Here is a 21,898-nt window from a genome sequence, read left to right as displayed (position 1 = left end):
GGGGCCCCTGTGTGGGGGGTTTCCAGCTGCCTGCCCACCCCTGGGCTCCAGCCTGGAGCGTGGGTGAGAGGTGGGAGGCCTGGGAGCCTGCAAAGCTGAGGAGCCCTGGGAAAGCCCGGGGAGCTCTCTTCTCCCCCATGACCACTTGGGCAGGTACTTTCTGAACACGGGTCTGTGGCTGCTGTGGGTGTGGACCTCATCTGTGTTGTGAGAGTCAGTAGGACTGTGTGTGTGTGTGTGTGTGTGTGTGCGCGTGTGCACTCACATGCGTGCGCTCTGCTTTCTCACCAGCCTGGTCATCAACTCAAGACGGAATCCCCCTAGAGGGGCCCCGTTGCCCCAGCTGTTTTCTGGGAAGTTGCAAAGCCAAGGTCAGACCTTCCTCCCTCCTCGCCTTCCCTCTGCTCTTCTCTTTCCCAACTACGGGTCCTCAGCTGCGGGTGGATCCTCCCAGTCCTGCTCTGCTGAGGCTCCCAGTGGATGGCAGGTGAGCAGGGCCCCCACAGGCCCGGTGGCCCCTCCCAGGAGACTCTCACCCTTGGACCTTGCTCTCTTGAGGAGTCTCCAAGGCCGGTCCCCAAAGCCCCCACCCTATCTCCCAGGATGCTGCTCTCTCCTCATTCCCAGTTCCCACAGGACTTGCTAGGGGTGCGGCGGGATGCCCTCGACAGGGTGTGACCTGGGTGGGGGGGCGTGTGTCTGGCTGCAGAAGCCTCACCAGGCCTGCCCGGTGCAGTGGCTGATGCTCCGGCGGTGGGGTGGTGAGAGCTTCTTCAGACTGAAGCTGGAAGGTGGAGGGCCCCGGATGTGGCACGGGTCCTGCTCCCGTCTCCCCAACCCCAGGGGCACTGGGAAGAGCAGGACAGAGAGAATGGTCAGAGCAGCAGGGACAAGCCTCGTACTGTGGAGCCCAGGGGGCATGGGAAGAGAGTCCTCATGGGACCGGCCTGGTCCAGCAGACAAGCAGGGGGCTTGGCTGAGCCTGGGTTGGAGTGTGGTGGGGGAGGTGGTGGTGCCCAGGGGCTTAGGGAGCTGGAGCCCAAGGCACATTCAGGGCTGCCCCATGATGCTGGCTCCTGGAGCCCAAGGGGGAGATCTGGCTGGAATCCAGGACGCACATCCTTGAGTGTATCAGTGAACAAATCTGAACCTGCTTGTGCATCTGCAGAATTGTCCAACACCTGTGCTTTATACCTCCGAGGAGCCCAGGTGGGTACAGGAATGACACTGCTCTGAAAGACACAGAATACAAGGGAAGACTCTAGGGTCACCATCTTGCTGATGTTAGAATTGTTACAACGGTCATGATTTCCATCAGTGATGCTGAAGGAGGATGCCCGTTAGAATTACTGCGGAGGATTGCTTTTGGGGCTGGGCAAGTTGATTCCAAAGTGCATATGGAGAAGTAACCTAGCAAAAAAGGCGATGAAAGAAAAAATGACATGGGGGTCATGAAATAGTTCAATTAAATATTAAACTCCATCCTCGTCATTAGAATCGTGGCGATGGTGCCTAACTCACCACACTCAACGATAGAGACAGAATATAAAGACTGGAATAGATCTGAATTCCCAGGAGAATTTTGGTTTTGCTCAGGAGAACATTTTAAATCAGTAGGAGAAAGATAATATATTCCTCGAACAGAACATAACCTTCAGAAGTTAACCATCTGGGGAAAGAAACCCCACAGCAACTTGGATCTGTACCTTCCAACTTACAAGATAAACCCCAGATGGATCAACATGTAAATGTGAAAACTGAAAGCATAACCCTACTTAGAGGAAAACAGGGAAGAATTATTTTATAATCTTGATGTGGGAAAGTCCTTTTTAAGTATGATATAAAACCCAGAAATCAGAATAAAGATGGAAACTGGTTAACCAGAAAATAGATCACAAATTGTAAAGAAATATCTGGAAATCCTGTCACAGATGATAATTTTTCGAATACCCGAGATCCTATACAAAACATAACAGTAAAACAAGAAGGACTTGGCTATGAACAGAGAGCTCACAAAAGAATTAAAAAACGGTGTCTTAAACTATGAAAAGATGACCAATCCAGTATCACTCATAGTAAGAGAACTATGGATTGAAACGATACTGGGATAGTCACAGAAAGCAGATCAGTGGTCGCCTTGGGCCAGAGGTCAAGGGGTTTATTGGGGACAGAACTTTAGGGATTTTTTTGCAATATAGAAATGTTCTCTACCGTGATGGCGGTTGGGGTTGTACAAATGTATGAATTTGTCAAACCTCACTGAGATGCCCTCTGAAAAGGGGGCATTTTGCTGCATAAAACTGATTAAAATCAGTTTAAAACAATAGGATGTAATTTTCCTGATAGACATTTGAAAAAGATTAAAAAATTTGCTGACACCTCTTGCTGGCCATGGAGAGAGGCAGTGAACGTGCTTTGGCCTTGCTTCTGCTTGTGGATGGCATGGGGTAGCCCCACACAGGGCAGTATCTATTAAAAGGACACATGCATGTTCCCATTGACCTGGTAATTCCCCATTGTTTGCAAGAGGAAATCCATATCTATCGATAGGGGTTGACTGAGGGGCACCTGGGTGGCTCGGTTAAGCCTCTGCCTTTGGCTCGGGTCAAGATCCCACGGGCCTGGGATGAAGCCTCACACTGGGCTTCCTGCTCTGAGGGGAGCCTGCTTCTCCCTCTCTCCCTCTGTCACTCCCCCTGTTTATGCTCTCTCTCTCCTCTCTCTCTCTCAAATAAATAAATTAATTAAATCTTAAAAAATAAGAGCCTGCCGAAAACGATCATGATGCATTCAGATAACGGAACCCTGCGCAGCCAGACAAATGAGTGAGAAAGCATTTTATGGACTGTTGTACAATTATCTTCAAAACATAGTTCGGTGAACAAATCATGTTGTAGATGGTGTGTTTAGTCTCCTGCTCTTTGTGGGAAACAGGGGAGGAGAATATATTTTATATGCTTTTCTATACAAAAAAATGTCATTGTAGGATATATAAAAAATGGTAAGTTTAGTTTCCAACGAGAAAGAAACGAGGTGACTGGGAAAGAAAGATGGGAGGGAGAGTCTTAAAGGTATATCCTTTTGTATCTTTTGAGTTTTTTAACCATATGGAAGTATTATGTATAAATATATATACTAAGCGCCTGAACTAATTCAGATTCCTTTCCTTGCCCAACCCGAGACACAGACAGACTGTGTCAGACCGTTCTGGGGAGAGGTCCAGGAATATATGTGCTAAAGAACTCTAGAGGTGATTCGGGTTTGCATCCCAGATTAAGGCCACTGTGACACTGCTGCCTGCTCTGGGAAGACCCTTTGGATCTTGACAAGGGACTGTTCTCTCCCTTTACTCATGCAACATATTCCTTTTTATCTTTGCTGGTTCCCAGACCTCACTTTTGTATATCTTCTTCCCAGCAGGCAGGATGACCCAAAACGTGGTGACCGTGAATGGGGTCGATGTGGCCTCTACGCTGTCCCAGCCCAGCCACATCAACATCCACATCCACCAGGAATCAGCTTTGGCTCAACTGTTAAAAGCTGGGGCTTCCCTGAAGGAGGTCTTTTCTCACCCTCGGGACACGGCCCCTTCCAAGGCCAGGATGAGCTACGGGCAGCTGACATTGGGGGTAAGAGGAGTGGGTGCTACAGAGGATGGTAACTCCCTTTCAATGGGATGAAAAAAAAGAGTGGGTTGAGTCCTCATGAGAACTTGCTCTTTGTATCTCATCTTTTTTGGGAAAAGAAAGTTTTGGTAGGTTGCCCCACACATTTAGATGGAAAAGAACGATGGGCCTCTTCGTTGGTACAGTGGGGGTGGTCCCAGCTGGAGGTGGGGGACAGGTGGCTGTTAGCGGAGTTTCATGGAAGCCATGTGGACTGAGGGCCCGCAAATGCGAGGCAGCATTATAGGCACTTCGGGGAAAACTACAGAGATTCCCTAGGCTATAACCTAAAAGAGCTCAGCATCCGGCAGAAGGGATCACACCACCATACACATGCCTAGAATGAAAGGTAGAGCAGGTAACCTCCCTAGGGTTCGACCTGCAGCAGTTGACATCTGAGCCAGACCTCGTGTGGAGGAAGAGTATGTGTAGACAGACAGAGGTGAACGGTGAAAGGAATGCCAGGTCAAGGGAATGGCAGGAGCACGGGTGAAGGAGCCAGAAAGCACTGGGCAAGTTCTTTCAGAGTAAAGAGAATGGGACTCAGGGCAGATCGGACTAGAAATGCAGCCCAGGGCCCTACTCCTGAGAGTCTTGACGGACAAGGTGAGAAGTGTCCTAAATCAGCGTCAGTAGTGGGAAGGCTGCCTCCCTGTTTACAAACCTGCCTCCCAGCCAGGAGGTGTTCGGGGAAGAAGGGTGGAGGGTTTGCGCCTGCCTGGGCCCAGCAGAAATGACAGAGAGAGAGGAGTCTCCGTCACCTGCAGATGACATCTCCATGACTTGGGGTGAGTGGGCTTGGGGTACAAGGAAGGAGAGGAATCCAAGAACATGGTGAGGTTTGGCGTGTTGGTGACCAGGAGCCTGGGGGCCTGGAAGGCAGGCAAGACAGACACCGGACGTGCGGGTGAGGAGTGGAACTTGGATGTGACAGATCTGAGGTGCTGGTGGGCTGAGCAGGTGGTGACCGCCAAGAGGGAGTGACAGCCGGGTTCTCCGGGAAGCAGACGTGAGTCAGAGTTAAATGTGCCAAAGGTTTGTTGGAGGGTCACGCCTAGGAATGAGAAAGGAGGGAGCAAGATTGGGCAAGGGGAGCCACCAGATCCTGACGCAGGCCTGACGAGGGCCCGCGGGGAGCTCGGGAGCAGGGACGGCCTCTTCATGGGAGGGCTGCGTTGGGTGGAAATGACAGTTGAAGTCACTGCCTGCTTCACCGAGGGCTGGGTCCCCAAAGAGCGCCTGTGGCTTGCAAGGTGAAGGGACCCTGGAGCTGACGCGCACTGAAGGCTGCCCGCTGACACTGCTCCTTGAAAGGGGTCCTCTCGGCTTATCCTGGACCAGATGGTGGGATCCTTAAGGGGGAACGAGGAGAAAAAAGTGGGACTCATCCAGTGGGATGACCAAGAGTGGAACTGAGGAAGAAGTAATGATAAAAAGCCAGTCATGTCAGAGGGAGGGGAAGAGAGCCGCGACATGCTGCTCCGTGGATGTGAAGGGGACAGAACCTTCCATAATCAGAGTTGCAGAGAGGTCAAGACAGGAAAAGGAGAGGAAAGCCAGCTAGGCGGGAGCTGGGTGGCCTGTCCCGGGGCGTCTGGGCTGGGGGGGAAGGGAGTTGGCTTCTCACTCTGTCTTGCAGGTGATCCAGATCCTGCTGGGGGCTGTGAGCTGCGCTCTGGGAGGGCTGCTCTCCTTCGGGCCCTGGACGAAGCTGCGTGCCTCTGGCTGTGCCTTCTGGGCAGGGTCTGTGGTGAGTGAGGAAGGGGCTGTAAGGCTGGTGTCAGGCAAGTGGTTATGGGCAAGGGATCTGGGGCAGGGATTTGGGGAAGAAACCAAAGACCCAGATCCGAACGCCCTTTGCCATGACGAAGCGGCCTTAAGGGGCGAGCGGATCCCTGTCGCTCCCTTCTTAAGGCCAGGCCGGGCAGGCAGGGCAGCTGTGCTGGAGTCCTGTCCATATGCTCCGTGTCTTTGCCAGTCCCTTGGGTCCTGCTTCGAATCGGCTGTCCTGGGAATGGGTGGGGTGGTCACTTCAGGAGAGTAGACTGGAGGCCTTTTCTGGCATCTTCTCTCTTCAGGCTGTTGTAGCGGGAGCTGGGGCCATCGTCCACGAGAAGCACCGGGGCAAACTCTCAGTGAGTCTTGGGTGTCCTCTGCCCCCTCCTATTCTGTTTTTCTGCTCTATTTTTCTGTCTTCTTCCCTTTGGTTTGTAATGTCTCAGGATCTTATCTGGAGGGCTGGGGAGGGTTTCCTGGGTCAGGAAGTAAGGAAGAAGAGATGGGTTTGGGGCCAGGACCTCGGGGCTCTCACTAAGGAGGGTCTGTACCCTGCACTTTTCCCTTCTAGGGCTGTGCATCAGGTTTGCTTACACTGGCCAGTGTCGCCACGGCTGTGGCTGCCCTTGTCTTCTGTGTGAACAGCCTAACCATGCCAAGTGATGGTTTCATTTACATCGACTCCGTCTGTGACTCCCCAGAACTTCCCAACACGACTGCCGGGTACAAAGAGAGGTGGCAAAGGACTCGCATATCATGGTGGGATGAAGACAGTTGCAGAGCCTACATGCTAATGCTGGTGGTGAGAACAGGGTCCAGTCTTCCAGGGACCCACACAATGGTCTGTTCCCAAGGAGCTGGGGCACCGGCAGGCAGAGACGTAGATTCTTGGAGTGTGGGCCTCATCCTAGTCTGTGGTTCAGGAGGTTTTAACTTAAGCTGGAGATATTTCTCAGACCCTCATGGCATAAGAATTTCTGACTCAAAGAGGATGACGTGCAAAGAGCAGTTAATGAGGATGTCATGGAACATCCTTCTATCTTTTCCGGTATGCGGCTGTCCTAGTTACCTACTGCTGCATAACACAACACCCAACATGCTGTGGTTGAGGATCGTCATATATCATTACTTCTCCCAGTCTGTGGGCTGGCTGGGCTCAAGGCAGTCTTCCCTTGGGTTTTCTCATGCAGTTGCAGTCAGACGCTGGGCGGGGGGGTGGTGAGGCCATCTGAGAGCTTGATCAGGTTGGATCTTCAAGATGGCGGGATGTCCAAGATGGCACTCACATGGCTGGGAGCTCAGCTGAGGCTGTCCACCAGAGAGCCTACGATGGCTTCTCCATCTGGCTTGGGTTTCTCCTGGCACGGCAACTAGGTTCCAGCAGGAAGTCTCTCACTGCGAATATTTCAGGAGATGGGAAATGGAAGCCACCAGGCCAATGAGAGGCTACCCCTATGACTGGCTTAGTGTCACCTCCGCTGTACCTTGTTGTGCCAAACAGTTACAGGCTGTTCCAGATTCTAAGGGTGGAGAAATAGACCCAGCTCTTCACAGGGTGTGGTCAGGTCACATGGCAGACAAGCCAATGGGGTGGACACTATGGCTGCCCCATGGTTGGAGAATGCCATCTGCTTCGGTGGGAAGTGGTCAGTTGGACAGAGTCTGGTACCTGGCCGGGATGATAAGGTGGTAGCAAGAGTAGAATCAGAGGAGCAGACTCCTGACTGTGTCTTTTTGCTTCCTGCATCTCCAGAATTTGTTCCTAGGCATCCGTGCTCTGCTCCTGGCTGTCTGTGTCCTGCAGGTGATCACATCCTTGGCTTCCCTGAGCATGGGGCTTCGAAGCTTGTGTGGCCAGAGCTCCCGGCCCCTGGTGAGCTGTCGGGAGGCACGGGGAAAGACTGGGTTTGTCTGGTGAAGCTCTGGGAACAGGGAGGGACATCAGGGCCAGGAGCATCACTCAGCTTCTTTCCAGCACTCAGCTGTGTCCTTTGCCATTTGGGGAGCGTGTGCCAGCACCGTGTTTGGGTTAGCTGCTGCCCTCCGCTCCTTCCGGACCTCCTTTGTGCTTCCTGTCCCAGATCTCGGGGTAGCTCCCCCTCCCCTGTACCTTTTCCTGCCCCTCCTTCTTTCTTGTACCTGATTTCAAGTTCTAGGAAGCTAACTAGGCCCCATCTTTTCTCCAGCAATGACAGATTTCCCTTGTTTTTGGTTTTGTTTTCAGAATGAGGAAGGGTCAGAGAAAAAGCTACTGGGAGAAAACTCAGTGCCTTCCTCCCCTGCCAAGGAGAAGACTGTAGCTACCATCATCCTGTGAGCTGCTGCAGAGCCTGCCTGGGCCTCCACGTGCCCCCGGCCAGAGTAGTCCAGGGCCTCTGGAGAGGACAGAGTCCCCTCCCCAGGACCCCTCACTGCCCTGCCCCTCACACCTGCCTGTCCTTTGGTCACTGTCCCAGCCTCCTCCTCTTCCCACTCTTCCCACCCCAATGGCCTCAATTCAAGGAACAGGTGTTGTCACCTTTTCTCCAATGCTGATTAAACAGAAACAACAGGAAAAATAATTTTGGCCAGAAAAGAGGTGGTGTCCCTTGCTTCTGCTCATGGTGTGCCATGAAAATGCCTTTCTCTGTGCTGATATGTTTGGCTTTAAATGAGGGCCAGTTTGTGACATGGAAACAAGGTCCCAGTAAGACTCAATTTAATTATGTTCCACTCTATATCCCAAGTGGCAAACTTCCTTTTTATGATTTCCTTGTGTTCAAAGTAAAGTGAAAGTAACTCTCATACACTTAGAATCTTTTTGCCTGCTGAGATTGTCTTTAAGCATCTGTAATTTTGACTATAACTTTCCAGGCGGGGGTTATAGAACCATGTGAGGCATGAAACAAGACTGTTTCCTCCTGCCCGCCCTCCCTCCCTTCCTTCCTTTCTACAGTAGAGTTCATTCGCTCTCTACAACTGCACACACGCACACACACACAAACACACACATTCTCACACAGCCCCGCATTATTCTTCACTTTCTTTTTAAATGATACGAAGAGTGTAAAAAACGTTTTCCATTTTCTTCATGCCTCTATTAATATATACGATACATATACAGATATTAGCATTTCTGAAGGGTAAGAAAGCAGGTTATGGTCTTTAGAATTAACAAGCGATTGTTATTCTGGCTTTTTTTTTTTTTTTTCTTCTGATTCCAACATCGTCGACAGGCTAGCATCTCCGTGTGGCTTCATGAAGTTTCCGTGAGGTAGGGTTTAACCCTCCTTGGCAGACCACAGGGGAAGAGCTAGTCTTCAAGTCCAGACAGACTGCCCCCGAGGCCCCACCTTCACCCACCGCACAGAGCTGCCTCACGGGGCCGCGCTGAGCAGGTGCAGAGCCGCTAGAATGAGGGGGGCGTGGCCCTGTGGGCGGGGCCTCAGGATGCGGGGCCTGCGTCTCTCTCCCCAGGGCCCCCTCGCCGCCTAGTCCGTAGACAGAGGTTTGTAAATAAGCTTGTGTAAGCAAAGGCCACAGAGATGCCCCAGAAGTATGTTCAGAGCACTGGAAAGGGGTTGGTAAATTTCACCCTGAGGGTCAAATCCGGTCTGTCCCTTATTTCTGTAAATAAAGTTTGATTGAAACACAACCACAGCCATTTGCTCACACACTGTCTATGCTCCAAGGGCAGAGGTGAGCAGTTTCAACAGAGACTGAATGGACCGCAAAGCCTGAAAGCTTTACTACCAGGTCTTCTGGGAACCCCAGGGGGTTGGGGGGGAGTGGCTAGATTTATTGGGTGATTGACGGGAGCCTCAAGTGTGAATCTGTCCCAGGTGCGCTGGCCTGTGACATAGGCAACTCGGGGCAACTTGGAGAGCTTGCTGGAGATACACACTCTGCTCCACCCCAGACCCACTGAATCAAAATTTCCATTCTCACAAGATGCACAAGGTGGTCCTTCCTGTGCTGAGTGCAGTTTGAGAAGCGTGGGGATAGATGATCACACGTGGCTGGCTTGCTGGGCATATTCAGATATGGAACGAGCCCCTTGCATTTAATCATTTCGTTTTAATTCTTTGTAAGAACTCGGTAGATGCTATTAATTTCTGTGCACCAGTGTTTTAAGCCAGTCCATTTATGGCCAGATCAGATAGAAGTGTTTTTCATTTTTCATACTAAATGTCATGTAAATAAATGTCAGCTTGGTAGTGTTTTGGTTTTGTGTTTGTTTGTTTGTTTTTGTTTTTGTTTTTTGGATGTTTCTGCATGAAATAGTCTTTCAATGTCGGAGTCTGGCAACTTCTTTTGTCCCCCTGAAAGTTGCTAAGTCTCTGAGGGAAGGTGGTGCTGCTCCCTCTCTCTGGCCCTTTTCTCCCCATCCCGTGACGAGCCCTGGAAGTTTCTGAATCTTGTCCTTTTCTGTAGGAAATCAGATGCCAAACCCTTCTCTCCTGGCTTTTGTTTACTCAGAAAAGCCCACAGTTATCGGTCTGTCTGCTCGGTTCCATCTCGGTGTTGAAACTGTGTATATACCGATGGAAACAGACTCGGGAACCTGACCTGGGGTCAGGCAAATAATCCCAAGCCAGTGTGTATTTGTTGGAGGATTTAAAACCAGAGTATAAACAAGAAATGGCTTCATTCTCTACTCACTGCTTTATTTTGTTTTGAAGCCCAACGCAGGGCTCGAATTCAAGATCAAGACCTGAGCTGAGATCAAGAGCCAGAGGCTCAATTCCCTGAGCCTCCCAGACACCCCTCTCATCCCTGCTTTTAACTGTGTTTTGTCAACTCCCCATTTTCTTGTTGGATATGGGGTCCTTTAGCATCAGGACCAGATTCCAGATTCCATAACCTGGAAATGGCCTCACATTTGGTGATCAAGAGTGGTGCTGTTCATTTTTAAAACTGCACTGGTCGGAGCTCGACTCCCCCTCTGGCGTGGACTGGGCTGCTGGACTGGGAGGGCCTGAGAGCTGGAAGAGGGATGAAGGGCAGGGCCTCCTTGGGGACCAGGTTGGGGCTTTCTTGGCTCAGCTCCATCGTGTGGGTGTAGTGACGTGGGTGGTGTCTGTCCTTGCTCCGTCTGGGAGGCACCAGGTGATTTCCCCACACTCTGCTCCGTTAGCTACCCAGGGCGGGGGCAGTTGGGCAAACTTCCTGGGAAAGCATCCCCGCGTTCCTTCACTATTTCTTGCCCCAGCGAAGAGCACGGTCTCTTCAGATACGCTTCTGGATATCTGACTGGTAAAACCCCATTGTCTCAAACCCAACAAAGAAGGCCCTGGAGCCTCTGATCCAAACAACTGTTCATAAAAATGTGCAATGAAGGTGTAGGAGTAACTGTCAACTCTTATTTAAAAAAATTCCTTCTCAGGTAAGAAGGAGACGTCACAACAGTTCGTTTTCAACGCTAGGGGCTGCTATGAACTTCTTCGTATTTACCCGCTGATTTATTTCTCTCCCAGCCCCTTCATGAGGATTTCTGATTTATTATTATTTTTGATTAATTATTATTTTATTATTATTATTATTTTATTATTTTTGATTAATAATTTTTTATCCCCTTGATATCTTAAAAAAGACACCTGTACATTTAATCAAGCAATTCTAAAGGTAATTGATATCCTATCCTCTACCTGAAAAATATAATGCCTTTAGAATGCTCCTTGTTATATGATCTCCTTGCCTTAAATCTTGGTTTATTTTAACCTCTCAGATTAGATATCTTATTTTTGTGTGGGTACTCAATATTTGCTTAGATTTGCTCATGTTTTTATTAAGAACAAAAAGCTCTCCTTTTCTTCTTGTAATTCTGGCTTCTTTCTGATACTGCTTTTTCTTCTTCCTTAAGGTCTATCCTTTCTAATTTCTTTAAAAGTAAAGGTCTCTTGGTGGTAAACCTTCTCACTTTATCTTGACCAGAATACTCTTTATTATGCCCAGCTTGAGAGAAATAGTTTCACTGGATAGACAATTCTTCCTTTAACGAAATGTAACCAATTCTGGGATGCCTGGGTGGCTCAGTCGGTTAAGCGTCTGCCTTTGGCTCAGGTCATGATTCCAGGGTCCTGGGATGGAGCCCCGCATCGGCTCCTTGTTTGGCAGGGAGCCTGCTTCCCCCTCTGCCTGTTCGGCCTGCAGCTCTCTGTGCTTCTGCTCTCTCTGACAAAAAAAAAATAAATAAAATCTTAAAAAAAAATGTAACCGATTCTGACGGCTTTTAAGATCTTTCCCCTTTCTTTGGTGTTTTGAAGATTTACTTCTGAACGTGGGTGTGTATGAATCTATTTTCCCTTAAAAAATTCTTCCTGAGGAATTATTTTAAAGAATTCTGAGTCCCAGAATTCACACTTTTGTTTTTAAAGATGTATTTACTTGAGAGAGAGAGGGAGCACATGCACGCAGAGGGGGAGGGCAGAGGGAGAGGGAGAGACAGTCTGAAGCCGACTTCGATCTGAGCGCGGAGCCGGAACCAGGGCTCGATCCCACAACGCTGAGATCAGGACCCTGAGCTGAAACCAAGAGTCAGACACTCAACTGACTGTGCCACCCAGGTGCCCCCTCACTTTTGTTCGTAAAACCTGAGAAACTCTGCGTTACGTCTGTGATCAGTCCCTTTCCTGCACTCTCCCCTGTAATTTCCTGCGAATTCTTGGGCAGACCTGAGTTGGACCTTGTCACTCCAGCCTCCCGATCTCCTCGTTCCTTTTCTGTTTTACACTTTCCACCTCTCTGTTTCTACCTGCCGCATTCCGGATAACTTCTTCATAATTATTTGCCGAGTTTACTCATCACTCCCTAGTTATTATAATCTGATCTTAAACCTTCTGCGCAATTTTAGTTTTTTGTTACACGTTTCTGGACGTTATCGTTGCGGTTTTTTCAAACCTTCTCTCCCCTTTGACCCTCTCTTATTCCCCAGTCACGCTGCGGAGGGTCTATTTTATTTCTTTAAACTTCCCGCATTATTTGTTGTAGTTTCTGTAGGAAGTAACACCAGAGTTAGAAGTCTTTGTTGTTTTCTGCTACCTACTCGTGATATTTAATTTATTTTTATGTAATTTTTTTTTTACCATTTTAACCATGTTTAAATGTAAGTTCAGTCACATTAAGCACATTCCCACGATCGTACAGCCATCACGTGTGTCTAGAGCGTTTTATCTTCCCCAACTGAAAGTCTGTCCCATTAAACATTAACTCCTCCCGCTTTCCCTGTCGCCCCTGGTAACTCCCTTCTACTTTCCGTCTCTGTGAATTTTATGCTCTAAGTACCTTATACAAGTGGAATCACACAATATTTATTCTTCTGTGACTGGCTTGTTTCAAGGTCCTCCTGTGTTGCCGTGTGTGTCAGCTCTCTTCCTGTTTAAGCACGGGCCATCTTCTCGTGTAAGCTTGGAGCACATTCAGTGGGCCAGTCTCCTGTGGATGGCTGATGTGGTCTGTAAATGTAAGTTTGGAAGTCAGCAGTGAATTGCAATGGTAAACAAACCCTCCCGTTTGTATATGCAGGAGTGACATTAGGGAGACTTGGGAGGACACCTTCTAAATATTTGTTGGGTGAATCAATAAATGGCACGGATTATTTTTTCCAGCTGTGCACGGAATGTGTCTGAGCCATTTACACTCCATTCGCATTGTGATTAATGGCACGTATTTGGGTGGTCACTGAGCAGGGCTGCGATTTCCAGCGTGGGATCAGGGCATTCCCACTAGGAGATACATCAGAACCGTTTGGAAACTTTCTCATGGTACCTATCTTTTCTTGGTTGAAATGTGAAATGTAGGGGGGTGGGGAAAATGCTTTTTGAGAACCAATGGACTAATGTTAGCATGGGATCTCATAACAAAGTAGCCTTGGCATTCATTCTCCCCTCTTTTCGGAACAGCCCCGGGTTTCCGTTTCCTCTCCATTTGGGAGATCTCTTTTCCCCACTGTCTGGCTGTGCGTTCATGGTGGGGCTTCAGCCTCAGTTCCAGGGATAAAGGATGCGGCCCAAGCTTGGACCAAGCAGCAGATCATTTCCCCCAAACCATGGTTGTTGTTTCAGGAGTGGGCACACCTAAACTCATCCCATCAGAGTGTACCCCAAAGACTACCAGAAAAGGCTCTGGCTCTTTAGGCTGAACTTGAACCTGGAAGGCTGTAGAGTTGGAGGGGTAACAGCCATACTGCCACTAGGAGAGGCCTTCCCGGAGCTGCCGAAGACCACCCTAGGGGCTCTAGAGTGAAGACGAGCTGTGGAATCAGAGCGGAGGTGGGAAAAACCCACTGCGGGGGATATTGTAACAGCGCCTGAAGCAGGAGTGACCCTTGCCCATTTTAGTATGTGACCGAATAAGTCATCTCTTGCTTAAGTCACTTGCAGTTGAAACCGTTCTAATTAATATGTGGAGAGACAGAGATACCGACCTGGCATTTGAGTTGATGTCCAGGAATCTCTAGGTCCCAGACCCTGGGGTGCTGTTCTCAAAGCATCCTGAGATGGGAGTGAAACCAGGAACTTGCTCAATTGTTGTTACTTGGTGGGATAGAATGTCCTTCATGTGCAAGGATGAGCAGAAAGCCTAGGATGTGCGGGTATTTGCGGAAAATAGATGCTAAATGAGCTGAGAGGAAAACAGGCTATAAGAGGAGAAGAAGGGAAATTAAGAACATCCAAACAGCTCATTTAGCATCCTTTTTATTTTTTTTTAAAGATTTTATTTATTTATTTGACAGAGAGAGATCACAAGTAGGCAGAGAGGCTGCAGAGAGAGAGGAAGGGAAGCAGGCTCCCTGCTGAGCAGAGAGCCCGATGCAGGGCTCGATCCCAGGATCCTGAGATCATGACCTGAGCCGAAGGCAGCGGCCTAAACCACTGAGCCACCCAGGCGCCCCTAGCATCCTTTTTAAAAAAGATTTTATTCATGTATTTGAGAGAGAGAGACAGCATCAGCAGTGGGGGACAAAGGGATAGGGAGATGCAGGCTCCCCACTGAGCAGGGACCTCCCCCCCCATTTGGGGCTTGATCCCAGGACCCCAAGATCATGACCTGAGCCAAGGCAGAGACTTAACCGACAAAGCCACCCAGGCGCCCCTGTTTAGCATCCTTTTAATGGCTGCATAACATATTTCCAATCTCCCCCCTGATGAGCTTTGACTTCATTTCCTGTATTTTTGTCCCTGGAAACACGGCTGCGGACTGCACTGACCGGACCTTCTATTGCTACGAGAGGAAGTCTTTGGATAGGGTCGCTCATTGGAGCGTATAAATATTTAAAAAAGCAATAAATGTCATCAGAGAGCTTTCCAAAAAGGCTGCAATAATGTACACTTCACGGGCAGTGCATTAAAGCATCCTTCGTACTTCTCCTTAACTTCAGCGCTAACTTTTGTCCGTGGTAGATATATAACTTTTCCCAATTTTTGCAAGTTGTTATGTTAATTCTCATCTCCTCTCCTGTTCATGAAGTTGAGTATCTTTTCGTACATGCGCTGGCTGTTTATCGCCACCTGCCAACAGTCTGCACACATGGTGCACACTTCCTGGACTTTTGTGAGCTCTTTTGGTAACAGATTTAAACTTTTCATCTTTTTTCAAATCTGGTAGGTATCTTTTTTCTCTTTTCACTTCAATTATGGCATCTTTGTCATAATAAAATGTTGAAAGCTATTTTTTTCTTTGATAACTTCTGTCTTCATGTCTTGGTTAAGAAAGTATACCCAACTCTTGGATTGTATGTCTAGTTTCCCATATTTTGCTCTAATATTTTTGTTTTATTCCTTATAGATGAGAATTCAATTCTTCTTAGATTTGTATATAGTGTGAGGTAGGAGCTCAGCTTTTTTGTCTTCTAGTTAGAAAACTATTTGGGGGGCACCTGGGTGGCTCAGTGGGTTAAAGCCTCTGCCTTCGGCTCAGGTCATGATCCCAGGGTCCTGGGATAGAGCCCCGCATCGGGCTCTCTCTCTGCTCGGCAGAGAGCCTGCTTCCCTTCCTCTATCTCTGCCTGCCTCTTTGCCTACTTGTGATCTCTGTCAAATAAATAAATAAAATCTTAAAAAAAAAAAGAAAAGAAAACTATTTGGGTGAGCAACACTGACTAATTAAACTGTTAATTCCCTAGTCTTTGTCATATATTAAATTCCATTATTAACTGGGATTCACTGTGAATTATGTATTATTTTATTAGTTTGTCTATTCTTAAGTCACTATAAGACTGATTTGATTATACTTAGGCATTTTTCATCCCATGGGAACCTTAAGAAAGTGTTATCTGGGACACCTGGGTGGCTCAGTTGGTAAAGCTGTTGACTCGATTTTGGCTCAGGTCATGATCTCAGGGTCCTGGGGTTGAGCCCTGCATCCCTCTGGCTCCAGGCGCAGTGGGGAGTCTGCTTCGGGATTCTCTCTCTCCTTCTTCTTCTGCCTCTCCCCTTGCACATACATGTGCTCTCTCTCTCTCTCAAATAAATAAATCTTTTAAAATAAGAAGAAAGCGTTACCTACTTCTGCACGTGACAAGTTGGGATTTCAGTTGGAATTAAATTAAATATCTATCAATTTTGGAAAATTGTATACTTTTATAGTATGGTATTTTCATGAGAACATAGCACATTTTTCTATTAGTTCAGATCTTGTTTCATGCTTTTCAGTGTGGTGGAATTTTTTGTAGTTCAGTATATCATATGTATGAGTGTATGTACGGTGTAAAGAAGATCAGTCAAGTAAATATCCCGTTGAAGAGATAGAGCATTGACTTTGAGGTTCTCCACTCTGTCCCCATCGCTCCCTTCTTGACCACATCGCTCTTCCTCCCTCTCACTGTGGTGTAATCATACAATTTTACTGTAAAAGTTACATCTGTTGCCCTAAAAAATACCTATTTTTAGTTTTGTCCATTATTAATCGCAACAAAAATGGAATCAGACTCCGTGTGCTCCTGGGAATTGCTCCTTTTGTTCAACATAATATATTTGAGATCTGTCCATGTTGATGGTGGGACCTGTACTTCACTCATTTTTACTGCTGTGTATTTTTCCATTGTATGAGCTTTCTGCAATTTGTTCTTTGAGTCTACTGTTGATGGATATTTGTGTTGTTTCTAGGTTTTAACCTTAATGGGCTTTAAAAAATATTTTATTTATTTATTTGACAGAGAAAGATCACAAGCAGGCAGAGAGGCAGGTAGAGAAAGAGGAGGAAGCAGATTCCCCACTGAGCAGAGAGCCCCGATGGACCCCGAGATCATGACCTGAGCCGAAGGCAGAGGCTTAACCCACTGAGCCACCCAGGTGCCCCCTTAATGAGCTTTTTATTTTTATTTTTTTTAAGATTTTATTTATTTATTTCACAGACAGAGACCACAAGTAGGCAGAGAGAGAGGAGGAAGCAGGCCCCCCCGCTGAGCAGAGAGCCCGACTCAGGGCTCGATCCCAGGACCCTGGGATCATGACCCGAGCCGAAGGCAGAGGCTTTAATCCACTGAGCCACCGAGTTTTTTAATAAAAATATCATCATGCATTTATGTAAGAGTTTATCTCAGGCAATGCTTTTGCTTTTATATTCACTAAAAGAATTTTAAAAATCTGAATGCTCTCTTTAGCATTTTAAAAATGTATTTATTTTTAAGATTTTATTTATTTATTTGGCAGAGAGAGAGAGATCACAAATAGGCAGAGAGGCAGGGAGAGGGGGGAAGCAGGCTCCCCGCTGAGCAGAGAGCCCAATGCAGGGCTTGATCCCAGGACCCTGAGTCCTGAGATCATAACCTGAGCCGAAGGCAGAGGCTTAACCCACTGAGCCACCCAGGCGCCCCTCTCTTCACCATTTTAAACTGAACTTCTAAAATTTTTTCATGAATGCTTGCAAAGAATGCAGTTTCTAGCACATTGTAGATATTAAAAAATAATATAAAAACAAATTGAAAAGTAATCAGAAGCTATTTTAAAAACACATGAGCAAGCTCCTTCCTAATAGTCTGTTTCTTTTTCTCCTTCACTGTCCATTTACCTCTCCCACAGAATTGTATTTTATTATAATGGATTTTTGTGCCAGGAAATTCTTATCACCCTAGTCACACACATTTCTGTTTTAAAAATATATGTGAAAATTGTAAAAAATTATATGACCATAAAGCTTAAAGTTTGAACAATCTCTTCTGTGTTTGGTTATTACTAAGGTATTATTAGTATACAACTTATCAAAGCAACACAAATGTATCACATTTCTAGAAAAAAAACAGTAACTTTTTTATTTTGGAAATGCGTCTCCCAATGAGACAAAGGAGGCTTTTTCCCCCCCATTTATTTCATATATACATGCACGATTATTATTCTTTGCTAGAATGAGACAATGTTCAGATTAATTCCATTCCCATATTTTGTTTTAATTGGTGAAGGTGTAAGGGCCTACTTAGCCAGAGCGACTCCATCTCGGTAAAACAGCCATTTTGTTGTGCAGTAAACTTAAAAGGACCCTACTCCCCCAGAGGAATTTACTTAGAAACAAGTCTGGGAAACCAGTAAAGTGTAGCCAACCAGTCCCCGATAACAGAGCCCAGATACAAGAACGGGTCAGGTCAGGCGGAGATAACAGAGACCAGATGCAAGGACGAGTCAGGCCAGATGGAGGCATCCAATCAGTAAAGCACACACACTACCTCCCTAACCACCAAAGAATGTGGGCCCTGCCTTTTCGGGCGCCAACTTGAGTGCCAATTCTGATCAAAGTGATAGACTAGTTCAAATAGCTACTATAGGATAAGTTGTAATTCAGTTGGCCACCCGTGTGTGACCTAGCATGACTATGCAACTTTCTCTGCGTATTACAATCTCATTGGCCAGGCTCGACCACATGGCTTTTGGTCTATAAAAGCTACTCTGTGAGGCTGGGGCGGGTCGCTCTCTCTGTAAGAGATGGCCCCGGCCGGTCGGTTTGATTCTCGATACTGGCATGAAATAAATCCTTGCTTGACCTTCGCTTTGTATCAGTCTCGCTCCTTTGATAACGGACCCCAACAAAGGTAATGAGAAACCTCATTCACATAAATAAATAAATAGGAATGGAAACACTTTTGTTATGGCAATACCACTTAATTCTTAGTACTCCTTCCAAGATAAATGTCAAAACCATAATAGCAATCTGTCATTAATTTTTAATTGTCTGTTAATGGATACATCTGCCTTCCTTTTTGTTGAAAACAAGACAGTGTATACTGCTTGACTTCCAAAAGGATTTATTAGCCAGTCGTTGGAAACATTAGATTTTGCAATCTCTGGGAAGTATACCAAAAAGGCTTTTCAAGACCTATCAAATGACTGTACTATATTTCTAACTCTTTCCCAGAGAGGCTGGAAGTTATCCTGTTTAACCCAATATATCGAAAATGTTTGGAAAAATGGAAATATTGTGAACTTTGACAAACCTTTGTCAATATATTTTGAATGGGAAATTCTATATAGAGAGAAGCTAAAAAAAAAAAAAAACAGTGTACTGAATTTAATGAATCCATCATTAGGAGTCCAGCATTATCATACGTGGCAATCTTTTTTTCATCTAAACCCCATCCCTTTTTCTCCTGATTATTCAAAAGCCAATCTTTGATATCATCATTTTATCTGTGAACATTTCAGTACATAACTCTAAAGCAGTAGGACTCTCCTTTTTGAAAAAATGGTTTTTTTTTATGTTAGTCACCGTAAAATACATGATTAGTTTTTGATGCAGTATTCCAAGATTCATTGTTTATGCACCACACCCAGTGCTCCATGCAATACATGCCCTCCTTAATACCCACCACCAGGCTCACCCATCACCCCACTCCCCTCCTCTCTAAAAGCCTCAGTTTGTTTCTCGGAGTCCACAGTCTCTCATGCTTCCTCTCCCCCTCCAATTTCCACCTGATTCACTTTTTCTTTCCTTTTCCTAGTGCCTTCCGTGTTATTCCTTATGTTCCACAAGTAAGTGAAACCATATGATAATTGACTTTCTCTGCTTGACTTATTTCACTCAGCATAATCTCCTCCAGTCCCATCCAAGTTGATGCAAAAGTTGGGTATTCATCCGTTCTGATGGGAGCATAATACTCCATTGTATATATGGACAATATCTTCTTTATCCATTCATCTCTTGAAGGGCATCTCAGCTCTTGCCACAGTTTGGTTATTGTGGCCATTGCTGCTATGAACATTGGGGTCCTTATAGCCCTTCTTTTCACCACATCTGTATCTTTGGGGTAAATACCCAGTAGCGCAATTGCAGGGTCATAGGGTAGCTCTGTTTTTAATTTCTTAAGGAATCTCCATACTGTTTTCCAAAGTGGCTGCACCAGCTTGCATTCCCACCAACAGTGTAAGAGGGTTCCCCTTTCTCCACATCCTCTCCAACACTTGTTGTGTACTGTCTTGTTAATTTTGGCCCTTCTAATTGGTGTAAGGTGGTATCTTAATGTGGTTTTGATTTGAATCTCCCTGATAGCTGATGATGAACATTTTTTCATGTTCTGCTAGCCACTTGTGTGTCTTCTTTGGAGAAGTGTCCATGTCTTCTGCCCATTTTTTGACATGATGATCTGTTTTTTGGGTTTTGAGTTTGAGAAGTTCTTTATACATCTTGGATATCAGCCCTTTGTCTGTAGTAGTACTCTCCCTTTTATTCAAATCACATTTAGGAGATGAATATTTACTATTAAATATCTAGGCAGTGTTCCATCCTTCCCAGTTGTCATGCATTTTTTTTTTTACTTTACTTTTTTAAAATTTGAATACAGATCCACAAAAGGTCCATGTACTGCAACTTACACATTGTGTGTGCACTTCCTTCTGGAGGCATATGATGTCCAGTTGTGTCTCTTTTAGTGATATCTAGTAATCATTGATCATCATTGCCTAGATCCATTCACTTATTAGGGGTTGCAAAATTCAAATACTTTATCATTCCTCTGTGTTTATTAGCTGGAGTATTTCTATAAAAAGAAGGCTTTGGTCATTGGGAACTCTTTCATGTTGCCTCTTGTGTCCTTTTGATATGCCCCCATATACTCCTATATCTCTCAAGGACATTAAATCCATACTTTAAAACATTCCCAAAAAAGGAAACTCCAGGGGCACCTGGGTGGCTCATTCTGCTCCGCCTACGAGTCTATCCTTCCAAACCATGGCAACCCACTAATCCTTTACTGTCTCCATAGTTTTGCTTTTTCTAGAATGTCATAGAGTTGGAATCACAGAGTACATAGCCTTTTCAGATGGACTTATTTCATTTTGAAATCCACATTTAACTTTCCTCCATGTCTTTTCATAGCTTGAAAGCTCATTTCTTTTTAAGATTCCATAATATTCCATTATCTGATGTACCACTGTTTATTTATCCATTCACTTATTGAAAGATATCTTGGTTGTTTCCACATTTTGGCAATTACGAATAAAGCTGCTATAAATATTTGTGTGCAGATATTCAAGTGGACATAAGTAATATATATATTTTTAAATTTTATTTATTTATTTGACACACAGAGAGAGAAAGAGAGATCACTAGTAGGCAGAGAGGCAGGCAGAGAGAGAGGGGGAAGCAGGCTCCCTTCTGAGCAGAGACCCCGATGTGGGGCTCGATCCCAGGACCCTGAGATCATGACCTGAGCCGAAGGCAGACGCTTAACCCACTGAGCCACCCAGATGCCCCGAGATTTTAATCTTTTTTTAAAGTAACTTTTACCAGTTGTGGCTTCTCCACAAGTAAGAAGTCTACTCGGTTCCTTACATTGCGTTCTAGAAGCGGAACCCTGTCAGTCATTTCAGACAATCCCAGCCCCCTTGGTAGCTCCCCGCTTCTTCCTTCCTCCCGGATGCCTGGATTTTTTATAGTCCATTGTTGTTCTCTGTTGTAGCTGAAGAGCTCTCGCTGAATGGGGAGCCAGGTGGCGGGTTTATGAAGAGTCCTGCTCTCCCACTAAGTGCAAATATAAGGTCAAAGGAGGAAGAAGGCAATGGGATGGAGGCAGCAGAGATTGGGGTGATGTGGCCACAAGCCAAGGAATATTAGCAGCTTCTGGAAGCTGAAAAAGGGAAGGGATAGAGTCTCTCCTGGAGCCTTCAGAACCATCTCTGCTGAGACCTTGATTTTAACTCCATAAGACAAATTTCAGGCCCTTGTCCTCTAGGACTGTAAGAGAATACATTTATATGGCTTTAGGCTACTCAATTTTTGGTAATTTGTTAGGGCAGCAATAGGAAACTGACACACCAAGGTGAGGTAGTTAATATGGTTAATATGTAGACGTTGTGAGGAGCCATTATCTTACTTTATTTTACTTTTTTTACATTATTTTACTTTTCCTTATTTCTGCAATGTCTTCATAAATTGAGAGTTGAATTTACCTAGTTCCCATTAGCAGAAAACACCCTGAGCCCCACAAAGAAAGACTCCCATGGATTTAAAGAAATGTCTTTTAATGACCCCACAAACTTTTGGAAAATTCATTA

General features: G+C 46.1%; 1 protein-coding gene across 2 annotated transcripts; it reads left to right on the top strand.

The window, feature by feature from the left end:
- The first annotated feature begins 347 nt into the window (after positions 1–347).
- TMEM176B (transmembrane protein 176B) lies at positions 348–8,002 on the top strand. 2 transcript variants are annotated; one of them, XM_080818298.1, is made up of 7 exons: positions 348–487; positions 3,418–3,629; positions 5,305–5,415; positions 5,744–5,800; positions 6,013–6,243; positions 7,195–7,314; positions 7,666–8,002. In XM_080818298.1, exons 1-7 carry the CDS (start codon positions 481–483, stop codon positions 7,756–7,758), a joined length of 831 nt encoding a protein of 276 aa, XP_080674424.1. In that variant the 5' UTR covers positions 348–480; the 3' UTR covers positions 7,759–8,002. The 2 variants fall into 2 exon arrangements, with proteins under 2 accessions (XP_080674424.1, XP_080674425.1); XM_080818299.1 differs by having other exon boundaries at positions 361–487; positions 3,421–3,629.
- The last annotated feature ends 13,896 nt before the right edge of the window (positions 8,003–21,898 follow it).

This window comes from Martes martes, assembly GCF_963455335.1.
Source record: "Martes martes genome assembly, chromosome: 11".
NCBI lineage: Eukaryota > Metazoa > Chordata > Mammalia > Carnivora > Mustelidae > Martes > Martes martes.
Note: the sequence above shows the minus strand (reverse complement) of the source record. Positions and strands in the feature narration are given on the sequence as shown.